This window comes from Xenopus tropicalis, chromosome 1, assembly GCF_000004195.4.
Source record: "Xenopus tropicalis strain Nigerian chromosome 1, UCB_Xtro_10.0, whole genome shotgun sequence".
In the NCBI taxonomy this organism is placed as follows: Eukaryota; Metazoa; Chordata; class Amphibia; order Anura; family Pipidae; genus Xenopus; species Xenopus tropicalis.
Genome location: NC_030677.2, coordinates 144,893,657 through 144,906,049, shown reverse-complemented (window position 1 = coordinate 144,906,049; position 12,393 = coordinate 144,893,657). Strand labels below are relative to the sequence as shown.

Here is a 12,393-nt window from a genome sequence, read left to right as displayed (position 1 = left end):
GGTTACATAGCAGATAATGGATAAGCTCTGTAGAATATAATGGGGTTTTATCTGTTTTCTGCTAAGAAACCTGTGATTTTTCTCCTTTTTTCCAGCTTGAATGGCTGCCCCCATGGCTACACAGCAGCTTATTTATATAAATTATAGTAGTCTTTCTGAGGCAAACACACCAGTTGTACCAGTGCAGGGCAACAGTGCTTTATACTGTAATCACTTTATACACTTTCATTTTTTGGTGTTACTGTTCCTTAAAGACAACCTATGAACAAGGGAAAAACCCACAGGCTTTGGTGTGCATTTGCTGAATGAAAATGCTTTCTGTCCTTTAGGAACACTGCATATATATATAACAGAAGAATAAGCACAACACTCACAGGACTTGATAGTGAAAAAAAACTGATCCTTTATTTGTGCAAAATAAAGGATCAGTTTTTCCACTCCTGTAAGTGTTGTGCCTATTCTTCTGTTTATATTTTGATCTCCATACTTGGCACCCAGGCAGTCACCCAGACAAGTTTGGGCTAGTGCTCTATTTTTTTGAGAAAGGCTGAGGTTTTTAGCCGAAACATCAGTTCACCACTTTAATAAATTATTTTTGATTGCACCTAAGTCCTGTGAGAGCAGCTTCTTCGTTATCTCTCTCTCTCCCTATATATATATATATATATATATATATATATATATATGTACTATTATATATGTACTATTAACTGTTCCACATCCCAACTACTGACTTACCCTTAACAACAACACCAAATACATAAAATATTCCTCAAATACTGACATATTGCTTTTAAAGTATATTGTATGTAGTATATAAAGATGTGGGCCAGATGGAAGCAAATATTCTCAGTCAGTTACAGAGCTGATATGGAATTGGCCGACATCTGTGTTCTATGGGAAATATAGACTGCCGATATCACTGTATAAGAACAAAATCAGCAGGGACTTTTTTTAAGCAATAAGAGAATGATAAATGTGAGCAGTACAGGCTCTGTGGAACAATAGGTGGAGTGATTGAGGGGCAGGGAGGGAGCAGTGGAAAAGCAAACAAACAGCAGATGTTATTAGTATGGAACATTAGAGATTATATATATATATATTTTGCAATAGTATTGTATTATACTGCAGGTTTTACACAGGGACCATAGGGAACAGTTCTATGCAGTATTTTCAAGAATCATTAAAGGAACAGTAACACCAAAAAATGAAAGTGTATAAACGTAACTAAAATATAATGTGCTGCTGCCCTGCACTGGTAAAAGTTGTGTGTTTACTTCAGAAAGTCTACTATAATTTATATAAATAAGCTGCTATGTAGCCATGGAGGCAGCCATTCAAAGGAGAAAAGGCACAGGCACATAGCAGATAACAGATAAAACACTATTGTATTCTACAAAGCTTATCTGTTATCTGCTATGTAACCTGTGCCTTTTCTCCTTTTTTCCAGCTTGAATGGCTGCCACCGTGGCTACACAGCAGCTTATTATATAAATTATAGTAGAGTTACTGTAGCAAACACAGCAGTTTTACCAGTGCAGGGCAACAGTGCATTATATTTTTATTACTTTAAAGCTCTTTCATTTTTTAGTGTTACTGTTCCTTTAAGGAAGGCAGCATAAAGAAACAGAAATAGATCATGCGCAATAGAAAAAACTATCCTTATACTGTATATATGGAACAAACAGGATGAATTGAAAAAATAGTTATAGGAGGCAGCAGGAGACATACAGTCATATAACAGGAGGTCTGTACCATAATGCATTTAAATACACAACATACAGACTGGCAGGTGATGAATGATATATTGTCTTAATGGCCCATCTACATGGATAGCCAAATAGCTCTGGTCTGTCTGTTTATCCATTGGCCCAGATGCTTGTATGTATAATCTATACAGATCTGCTGATGCAAGGTGGTCTCTAAAACTCCCACTATGGCCATGAAAGCCCAAACTGAGTTAAATCAGCCAAACCATTTAATAATATATGTCCATGCACAGTCACTTTAGAAAAATGAATGCCGCATCCTATGGCATCTTGCATGGTGGGCAGCAAACCCTGCTTGGGGACACTCAGGGGCAGATTTATCAAAATGTGAAATTAGAGCTCAGCACAGTAAAATTTCCCCACTTTACCCCATTTATTTCTATGGGATTTTTAGATGTGTATTTATCAATGGGTGAATGCTAACTTTGACCCATCAATACACCTCTAAAAATCCCATAGGAATGAATAGAGTGGGGGATTTAGTCGCACTTAAATAAATCTGCCACTAAGTACAATTACTGTGTTTCCATTCAGTATGACTGAGTAGTAGACTCTTGATACTATATATTTGTTTTTTTGCTTGAAAGGACTTTATTCTTTCTTTTTCATTGAATATTTTATGTCATGCTATTCTAATTATTTGTAAAATATTTAACCCAACCCACAGTTTCTGCAGAGAAAACACTGTGCTAAAATCTTTGCTAATGGCTCCAGACAACAATGAAAGCAGCCGTCTCAGTATTCTCCATCAGCCAAACAGCCCGCCTATGACACAACAATGCAGATAAGAGATAAGAGCTGCTGTGTTTGCAGTACACATGGCTGTTTTGGATGTTTGATACGCCTTATTGTTAAGTAGACCAAACAGTGCTAAAGAAATAGTCTCCATAGACTAACACTGCATTGTCTAATAGGTACTCATACCATTGCCCTTGGTCTACCATAGATCATTAAGCTCCTGAAACAGCCCTGCGTACCATGATCCCTACACCTTGACTAATGCCATGCAAAGACAAGTCCCTAGAGAGATGAAAAATACAACTTTTCACATTAAGCAACAATCTACCCAGAATCCTTCCTGGCAGCACAGGGAGGTTGGCAGTCAGATTTCTAGGAACCTATCATGGGAGACATGAGGGAATGGATAGCTATAACTCAGCCTGTATCTAGATCCTGTGCAGGGGAATTAAACAGTCTCAGCTGAGAACCTTCACTTAGTATCCATTGCATTCACTTCACCCACATTACATATTAAAAATTGTCCATAACACACCAGCGTAGTGATAAATGATAATAATTTATTGTATGTTGACTTAATGGATGACAAGTCATTTTGATGACAAGCAGGATTTGGGAATTTGGGGCATACAGTATTTAAGAAACAGTATTAATGTTGTTCTTTTACTTCTTTCTTTCCTTTCTCTATATTAGTTTCACAATGCCACTGCAACCCCCCCCCCCCCGTCGGTATATTCTCTTACAGATGTGCAGTATTTTCTTGGAATTCTAAACAAATACATTAAAGAGGGTGTTACATTGAGTGCCTTTCTATAATACTTGCTAAGCTTCTATTCTCCCCTCAGCTATTTTTGTAAATGTCAAGAACACCAAATGCCTGAGTAAATCACAAGTAAACTTCAACGAAAAAAACACTCACCAAAATCATATTCTCATAGGTAGAAATAATGAAAAAAAGAACACAACTGTAGATTGTAAGTGCACCTCTAAATGATTTGTATCCTTTCTCAATAGAAGGGTATTTGGGGAGGCAGAGAGCTCTGTATATTCCCTTGTAAGCCTGTGCAGCTGCTGGAGTCTGCTAATGTCAGATGCACAGATGTGTATGTACAATACAGAGACAAATATCTGCTTATATATGGGGAGTGACAATGAATGTCTACTTGTCAATGTCTAGAAGATGTGTGGTCTCTTGCTGCTGAATAAACTACCTTGGAAATGACATTGCTGTTGTGTGTTCTGTTCCTGGAAGTACATGGAGAAGCCAAATGGATGCTTTGGCCATCTTATATGTATGTTTGGTGACATTAAGAAAAAATGGAGAATTATGAATGGGCGGATGCAGCAATTGAGACAGTGACAGACTCGAGAGTGAGTCCTGATGCTGTATAACTGTGTCTATGTTCATGACACTGACACAATTATGAGAGAGCCCTTCAGTGTGAGCATGATTGTACAATGTTTCTTGGATAATAGTGCTTGGCCTGCTCACATGATGCTGCACCGCTCCCGGTGAAGTGCCCCTTGGAGGCAGATGCTGGGGCTGGTGCTTCTGCCCCTGGTTGTTGCACTGATGAGAAGCTCCTTGAATAGAAGAAGAATGTGCCAGTTGCTTCGGGCAGAGCACTCCAGGTATCCACACTTCCAGCTCTTCTTCACCAGCACAGACAGTACATGGCGTGGGGCAAAGCGATGCTTCTGCTGATCTCTTTTATTGCCAACTACTACTATTAAGGGGCTTTTGTTTGTGCTGTGAAGATAATAAAGTGTCAGTCCCACAGTATTTCTGGCCTTTATCATGATATATGCCAGTGCCTTCCTAACCTGTGCACAGCTGGCCCCTTCATCTCCCCTATAGAGAAAAACACTCACCCACTCACTGCACTCACCCATTATCAATACATATAGAACATTAAGACATTCTTTGCATTATGCTACCAAGATGTGCCCTCCCCTTTAAACAAAACAGGGATTGTTTGTCCATATTTAAACCCAACATGGATCCCATCAGTTTGCAGAAAAAATGATATGGGCAGATTTCTATAGTTCTGATCGTTTGTGCAAAGTGCATGAACAATCTGAACAGCAGGAACTGACGAAGCACTGGCCGACATGGTGCATCTGCAGATGAAATGTTTAAACCTGCCATTCTCTGAACCAGGTGATATCCACATGCACAGGCCATCAGTTTTGAACCATTTTATCTGCGTGTATGGCTACAGTTATCATTATTCCCTGTCTATGCATTCAGCAATGTCCAACTAAACTCAATGCTTCTTGTCTTTAAAGTGTATTGTTTTTCCATCAAAAAAATGTTTTTTAGCCAAAAAAAAATCTATACATTGAATTCCCAGGAAGTAATGTGGCTGGAGCAACAGACAATTTAGGGAAAAGCCCTGGGTTACAAAACTACCTGACCTGTCCAGGATTTGTTGCCTCAGTAGCTTCACATGGTGGAAACTCTCAGGACTGCAGATGTCAAAAACCAAGATGAAGGCTCTGCTGTTCCTCAGGCCACGGAATCGCGGATCCATCCACTCCTGGGGAAAGAGCCCAAACGTTAAAAGAAAAATATGTTTAAAGGTATTCATATTTATACTGTAAGTGGCTAGGAGTATCTGATCACTATTAAAGGGAATGTACACCCAAAAATGTTTTCATTTAATATTTAATAAACATTTTTAATGGCTTATAAGTTTGCATGTGCAGTATCTGTTTATCCCTTTCTGTTTATCCCATCTGTTTCAAACAATGTAGAAGTCAAGTTCTCCTTCATGTGTGTTAATGTCGGTTTAAATGTTATTTGTGAATGTAATTGCTATTGAAAGGAGAATATTTGTGTCCCTTGCCATTCTCTGCACTGCTGTTTCTGACTATACACACAATGTAGCAGAAGCCAACTGATTAACAACCCTGTGAAGAGGCATGCATAGCACTGTAGGTCTTGAGTGGGGAAGCACTGATTCTGTCTCATCGTATCAAGAGCCAAAAGCAGCAATACAGAAAGGGGCAGACTAATAGAGATTTAAATAGCAATAACATATACAACTGACAATGTTTAATGAATGAATATAAGAATATTGATGAGAATTACAGTTCTTTCATTTGACATTTATTTACATCTCCTATAAAGTACCTTTCTCTTCTGACACTGTCAAGGTAACAAGGCAATATTACATTACCTCATGAAAGCCCTCTGATGCCGTATGTGAAATATTTCACTGAAAACCGGTCTGACTGCATTGCTTGGCATTTACTGGGTGCCACGTGTACAAACGCTTGCCATCTACTTAGCCAAGTCAATAAACAGGTACTTAGAAATGTAAAGATTTTCAGATAAAAACTAAAGCATGAATGGCCTAATCTGTTCCTTCTCTCTTGCAGAGAGTTACCTGGCTCCGTGATATGCAGTCACAAACAGAAGGGTTCAGAAGCAATGTCCTTTGTGACCTTGCGTATGGCCTTTATCTTATTGTGGGGTGGTCATGAAGGGATGAAGGTTATAAAGGTTTAAATTATCTTTAATGCTATATTACACTGCAGAAGCAGATCACTACTGGGACCAATGCAAGCTGCTTTCAAAGCCTTTATCTTATTGTGGGGTCTTTAAGGTCATGAAGGTTTGAAGTATATTTGATGTTATATTACACTGCAGAAGTAGATCAGAAAATATGACTTTACTAATCTCTGCACAGTGACCTGTCTGAAAAAGTGATGGACATGCGGAAAAGCCTCACTGTATAGGCAGTTAATAACCGAATGCAAGAGTGCTTGTGCATACAGCTAAGCAGGCTGACTAGATTCCCAAATAGTTCTAAGGACAGTTTAAAACTAAAATGATAGCGCCCTTTGCCAAGCACAAAATATTTTGTTCTGCCTCCCCCATGCTAGGGGGTGTTTCTGATGGTGAAAATTGTGCTTTTAGGAAAACGCACACCACAGACCATGTTTGCCTTCCCACACTGTAGAAATGTTGAAGCGCAGTTTGATACATGTTTGCAAAAGATGGAATAACTACTAGTTCTGCCACTGGCAGCCACTTTGGTTTGTTGCTAGTGTGGGGGACTGTCGGGCATGGCACACTGCATCAGCTTTGGCAGTGATGGTGGTGGCAGAAAAATGTGCCTGAGTTTGATGCCCACAAAAGAAGCACATGGCCTAGGGCTGGGCGATATACCATTTAATACCGAATACCGGTGTTTTTTTTTTAAAACTATATTCATTTTTCAGATACTGCAATACCGGGGTGTCAGGGTACTCACCCGTGCGGCCCGGTCGTGCGCGTGCGTCAAAGCGCACGTACATGTCAGAGCGTGCACGTCCGTGACGCGCTGACGGCGCCGGTTCTGCACATGCGTGGGGGGTATTTAAAGCTATAAAACGCCTCCTCCTGTGCTATGTTGTCTGCGGCCTTGCCTGGGAAACTAAGCCTGCCTGATTTACCTTACGACTTTCTGTTGCCGATCCTTCACTTGCCTGACTCTGGTTTTCAATACTGCAGTAATTATTCTCTAATTTATTAGGAAATGGGGTTAACACCTAATCATGCATGGAAAAAAAAAATACCGTCAAATACCGTGACACCGATATAATTTTGAAAAATACCGTGATATAAATTTTTGGTCATACTGCCCAGCTCTAACATGGCCCTAGCAACCAGGTCTGGAATGGGATTCAAAAAAGGCATTTTAGGTACACAGAGGCCCAAACAGCCCCCCACCAGCCCAATAAATAGTGACTTTGTGTGGCATCTTACAACAGCCCCTCTGGCATTTGCCAGAATTGGAGATGCACCAAATCTAGGATCAACGTTTTAAGAAGGATTCAGATTCAGCCAAACTAAATATGAATCCTTAAAATCATGTGATTTTTCTTCATATACACATGGACATTGATTTTTTTTTTTTCTTTAACCCTTCCTTAGCCTAACCTGCATTTGTAAATTAGGATTCGGATTTGGTTTGGTATGCAGCCAAACCTTTTAGGAAGGATTCAGGGTTTGGCTGAATCCCAAAATAGTGGATTCTGTGTATCCCTAACCTAAGAATAGGCCATTCTATAACATATTAAAAGTAAACCTGAAGCTGAAACACCCCTATAATAAAGATTTTGCATATGAGCTATTGCATTAAATCCCAGTTTGCACCAAATTTGATAAGTTCACCCAAAAAGCTGAATTATAAGACAATATACAAAGGCAAGCTGTACAATGTACAATATAGATGACCAAAGATTATTTGGAGAGATGCCCTACCTGCCCTGCGGTTCCTGGGTATCTCTGCATGTTGGGCACATCCAGAATATGCAGTTCATACAGTCTTCCACTCAGGACAGCAGAGGCTCGATGCAGTTCCCTGTGTTCTGTTGGGATATATTCCTCCGGGAATTCCTGGGCCACAAAACGCCGAACAATGGAGGTCTTTCCAACTCCTGGCGCCCCTAGCACTGCCACCTGCACTGTCGACACCATGGTCACCTCAACTTAGCAGCACTTTCAAGTAATCATCAATGGTTCTGGCCCACTCTAGGCAGGAGCTTTCTTTATCTTAGGGTCTGCAGGTCATGGGGCAGGATCATTCTGGCGTCTCTAGGTCCAATATATAATAACATGAACAAAATGCAATAAAAGAAAGTATTAAAGTGAATTCAATATCTGGGAATCCTATATAGTGACTTTGGGCACAAACACCAGGGATGGCAGGGGATACCAGGCAACACTATACCATTTCATGTCATGGTTCTGGGGCATAAGGGTTGTTATTGTGAGTGACTGGATTACTAGGGATGTTTGCATGCACTCTCAGTATTAGATTGTCAGGGGGGCTGGGGGTGGATATGGGACATTAGCATCTTTGTACAACATGACAGCAATAAAGATGCAGGCACAGCCCCTTTTTGAAGGTCACATCGTTGCAAGCTTCTCCGCAGAACACAACAGTAACAAAGGCAGAAAGTAGTTGAGAGAAAGTCATGGCTCAGTCCTGTATTACGGATACCAGCCGCAATTATTCCAAAAAGCGGAAAATCCAACCTACTAACAGGAGCCTCTCTCTGCCAGCGCGAAACTTACAGTCACGTGACAGAAATCAAAGCCAAAGGCTTACAGGTTCCCCCATTCCATCTAGCGGGAAAGCACCCAGCTCCTACCCCCTAATTCCTTCAGGAAGAGTGGCGCTACTTACCTCCTGTGAGCGGAACCCCAGGTAGGAAGCAGCCGCAAATACAGTACCTTTAGCACCAAGGAGAGCGACAGCCAAACCAGAGCTCTGTCCCCTCCCCCTCACTAGTGAGCCCAGCGCCATCCTAGCGCAACCGCTGCGGAATACAAATGAGTTACCCGTCTCCTCCTTCCCGGGGTGGGGGGGTATACTAAGCGCAATATCGGAGCCTCAATGCACTCCAATGACAGCGGGGTCAAGCAGAGCTGGGTTACATAACTCCGTTCCTTGGCCCCGCATACCATTGCTTTGTGTCGAGCTGATATTAAATATGTGATGGGGGGAGCGATCTCCTATAATCGTTTCTTTCACGTCATGTTTCTATACGGCTATAAGGGACAAGACTGTCAGTAAGGGATTAACATTCTCCAATTATTGATTGTCTATAGACATCTCCAAACAGCAGCCTAGCTCCAGGCTCACGGTGCATTCGGCTTTTCCAATGATGTTAATGGAAATGGCCTTTGCCAGAACAATCAGTAGTGCAGCACCCACCTTTATACATACACCATATAAGCAATATAGAGAGACGAAATGCTTTCGGCTCTCTGGGAGCACAGATCTGCCAAATTCCCAACTATCTCCCCTCACCTTTGCTCAATAACTACTCTCCCCTTTCCTAAATGTGGTACAGAACTATATATCTATAATCCCTATTATCTCTAAAGTTGTTTGTAAACTGGCATGGGTTACTTTGTGCTTGAGAATCATTCTTTGTATTTTCTTCTGCTAAATATATGTGCCAGTCTCAGGCACTACCCCTGCTAATGAGTTGTCTTTGTCCCACCCCCATGCTTGGTAATGTGGCAGTCCATATTTATGTTAGACACACAACAGACAAGCTCTTGCATAGGGCAACTCAACTAGGGGCAAGGAGAGATTTGGATATAAGATATAACAAACAATGAAATTAAAAAAAATAAAAAAAAATTCAACTTATACTCCACAGTTTGGGGTAAAGGCCCTTTATTTCAATGATGGTTGGTGCTGTACAGCTGCCTGTATTGGACAGTGACACAACACAGCTGTGGAAAAGCATGCGTTATCCTGTTGGGATGTACGGTAAGTATGCATGCAGCTCATTGGGAACAATACAAAGCATTTTGGTCAAAAATCATATCTGTGATACAAATGTAACACTGCCCATAACTCACCATACCTACACTTAAGTTTACTGATAGTAGGCAACAGCAACATGACTACAGCAGCAGCAGCAGCAGCAAGAGTGACAGGTGTCCTGCCCCCACATGCACTTAGCATTGTTGTGTCACCATGAACCAGCAAGGGGGGGGGGGCTGGTAAAAAGTCACAAAACACCACTAGTACTCATGTTGTGGGACTGGGTTTCATCAGCAACGTCTGGGCTTCTTGTTATTGCAGAATACACTGGCCCAGCCATAGCCTTAGTCTATATGAAAATTGAACTGTCATCCCAATATAATTCAAATAATTCACATTAAAAGCCACTATAAAGATGTTTCTACATAATACAGGTGGGGGTTGAATACATATGCAAACATAACATTTTTATTATAAATATGATTATATTTCTAACATCAGTGTCATATTTAAAAAGGCACATTTTCAGTTTCATTCCTTTGAAATAATGTCACTGTATATGAATAAGGTTAAAGTGGGCCTAGCCTTTAACTAGTTACTAGTTAGAATAGGCTCAGTGTTTAAACTGCCTCTCTCTATGGCTACATTTTGATCTATTGAAGAATGCTGCTCTTTCTTACCCAAGCATCATTAGTTTTTACAAATACTGCCAAAGTGCTAAAGATTATACAGAGAAACTGTGGGTTAAACATAAGACACCTGGTGTCATGTCATTCTTTCCGCTTTGCATACATGCATCTGACTTTATACACGCTCCATGTTAAAATGTATTGTGATGTCAATATTATTTCCTTCAGATGTCATGTTTTGCTAGTGTAAGAACTAGACACCAAAGCAAAGATACACATTGATTTCTTTTCAAACGCTACAAATGCAGATAGATTAAACCAAGAATAAGCAGCAGTTTTCTCTGAAACCCAAAGTAGCACCCTGATACTGTTTCTGCAGATGCTTTTAGCCTCTGTACTCTGAACTCGCACTTACATCTACTCCAGCCCACTCTTTCCTTACGTTAGGCACATGAACTAAAAGCTCAGCAGAGAAAAGCAATACATTTTCACCATGGCATGATTCAGTACAATGCATATTTTCTGGATACTGACTAGTGGCCATTTACCCATGCCATTAAGAACCCTTATGGGCCCCACAGCAAACATTCTAAAACACATGCACTGTTAAATCAGTGAGTTCTTATATCTGGAGAGGATTTTTTTCCAGTTATTCTATCAGCAGTAGCATCTAGTGTATTGGAAGCGGGAGGGGTAATTTAATGGATCTCCTTTCTTACTGACATTAAAGCAGACAGGTAACAGTACAGCTGGATGCCAGCAATGAATAAGCAGTGCATTAGTCTTTGTATGATGCCACAATGATCACCTTCCCGGTCAATATCTAATTATACTCATGCACTGTGTAATGGAGGCTGAAGCCGATAACAAAACCACAACTACCTAAGTTGACCATACATGGAAATATCTTCCATTTACTCCGGTAACTGCAACTCTGTCACCTACTAAACCCAAAGGCTTCATTACTGATGAAGAGGCAGGGTGCAAATTGTATTAAAAAAAAAAAAAAAACAGACACAAGCCACCAGGTTTTTGTCACTTTGTGCCCCTTAGTGCTAAAGCAGTTGCATCCAGGATATATAGAGCATGAGATCCATTAAATTCTGACTATAACCCAGGTCCTGGTTAAGTCCATAAAGCATGATAATGTGGTTATTTACACATTTACAGTAAGTGTGGCTCTAAAGTAGGATGCAATTTAAAGAAGGCTGAAATCACTGAGGGGTGACAAATTTTATAATCACTTACCTGATATCCTGGGCAGGTGCTCCTGTTGGCAGATAACTGCATTGGCCCAGGGTACTTTAAGAAAGCACTTTGTTGCCATCTTCTTCCTTCTTTGCACCCAGTAAAGTAAAAATGAAAACTAAGCTTGTTGGCCCAGGGGCAGTGAAGAAAGAAGCTGACGAGGATCACTCTGTGGTACTTGCTGAAAAATACCCTGGGTCAGTGCAGTTTTCTGTTAACAGGAGCACCAGCCAGGGGTATCAGGTAAGTTATTGCAATCATTGGGGTGCCAAAAATTTGCTACCCCTAGTGATTTCCCCTTTACTTCTCCTTTAAAAAAATATTTAACTTCTTGAAATCCATTCTGCGTAACTTTTATTTTTATTGTGAAGTAGAATGATTATCCAATATCTATTAGCCATAATAATTTTACTGATATTACACAGATATTTCTTTGGAGCTGGATCTCAGACTGGGGTCAATAATAATGCAGAGGAGGGTCACATCCAATCCAACAGCCTCAACATTTAGGGGCAGATTTATTAAAATATGAGTTTAGAGCTTAATACATAAAAACTCCCCCATATTCTATTCGTTTATGTATTAAGCTCTAAACCAGGGGTGGGCAAACTTTTTGGCTCAGGGGCCACTGACTTACAGACGGCCCGGGCCGGACCAACGTTATGCCCAGGGCCGCCATTAGAAATCACGGGGCCTCTCAGCTCCCACCCAGCATCCTTCAGCTCACCCCCA

General features: G+C 40.7%; 1 protein-coding gene across 1 annotated transcript; it reads right to left on the bottom strand.

The window, feature by feature from the left end:
* Nucleotides 1–3,047: 3,047 nt before the first annotated feature.
* Nucleotides 3,048–8,743, bottom strand: rasl10a (RAS like family 10 member A). The gene is given in 4 exon segments (NM_001005037.1): nucleotides 3,048–4,257; nucleotides 4,926–5,047; nucleotides 7,762–8,092; nucleotides 8,690–8,743. Coding segments are annotated over 3 exon segments (600 nt in total). The 5' UTR covers nucleotides 7,978–8,092; nucleotides 8,690–8,743; the 3' UTR covers nucleotides 3,048–3,995.
* Between the last annotated feature and the right edge of the window lie 3,650 nt (nucleotides 8,744–12,393).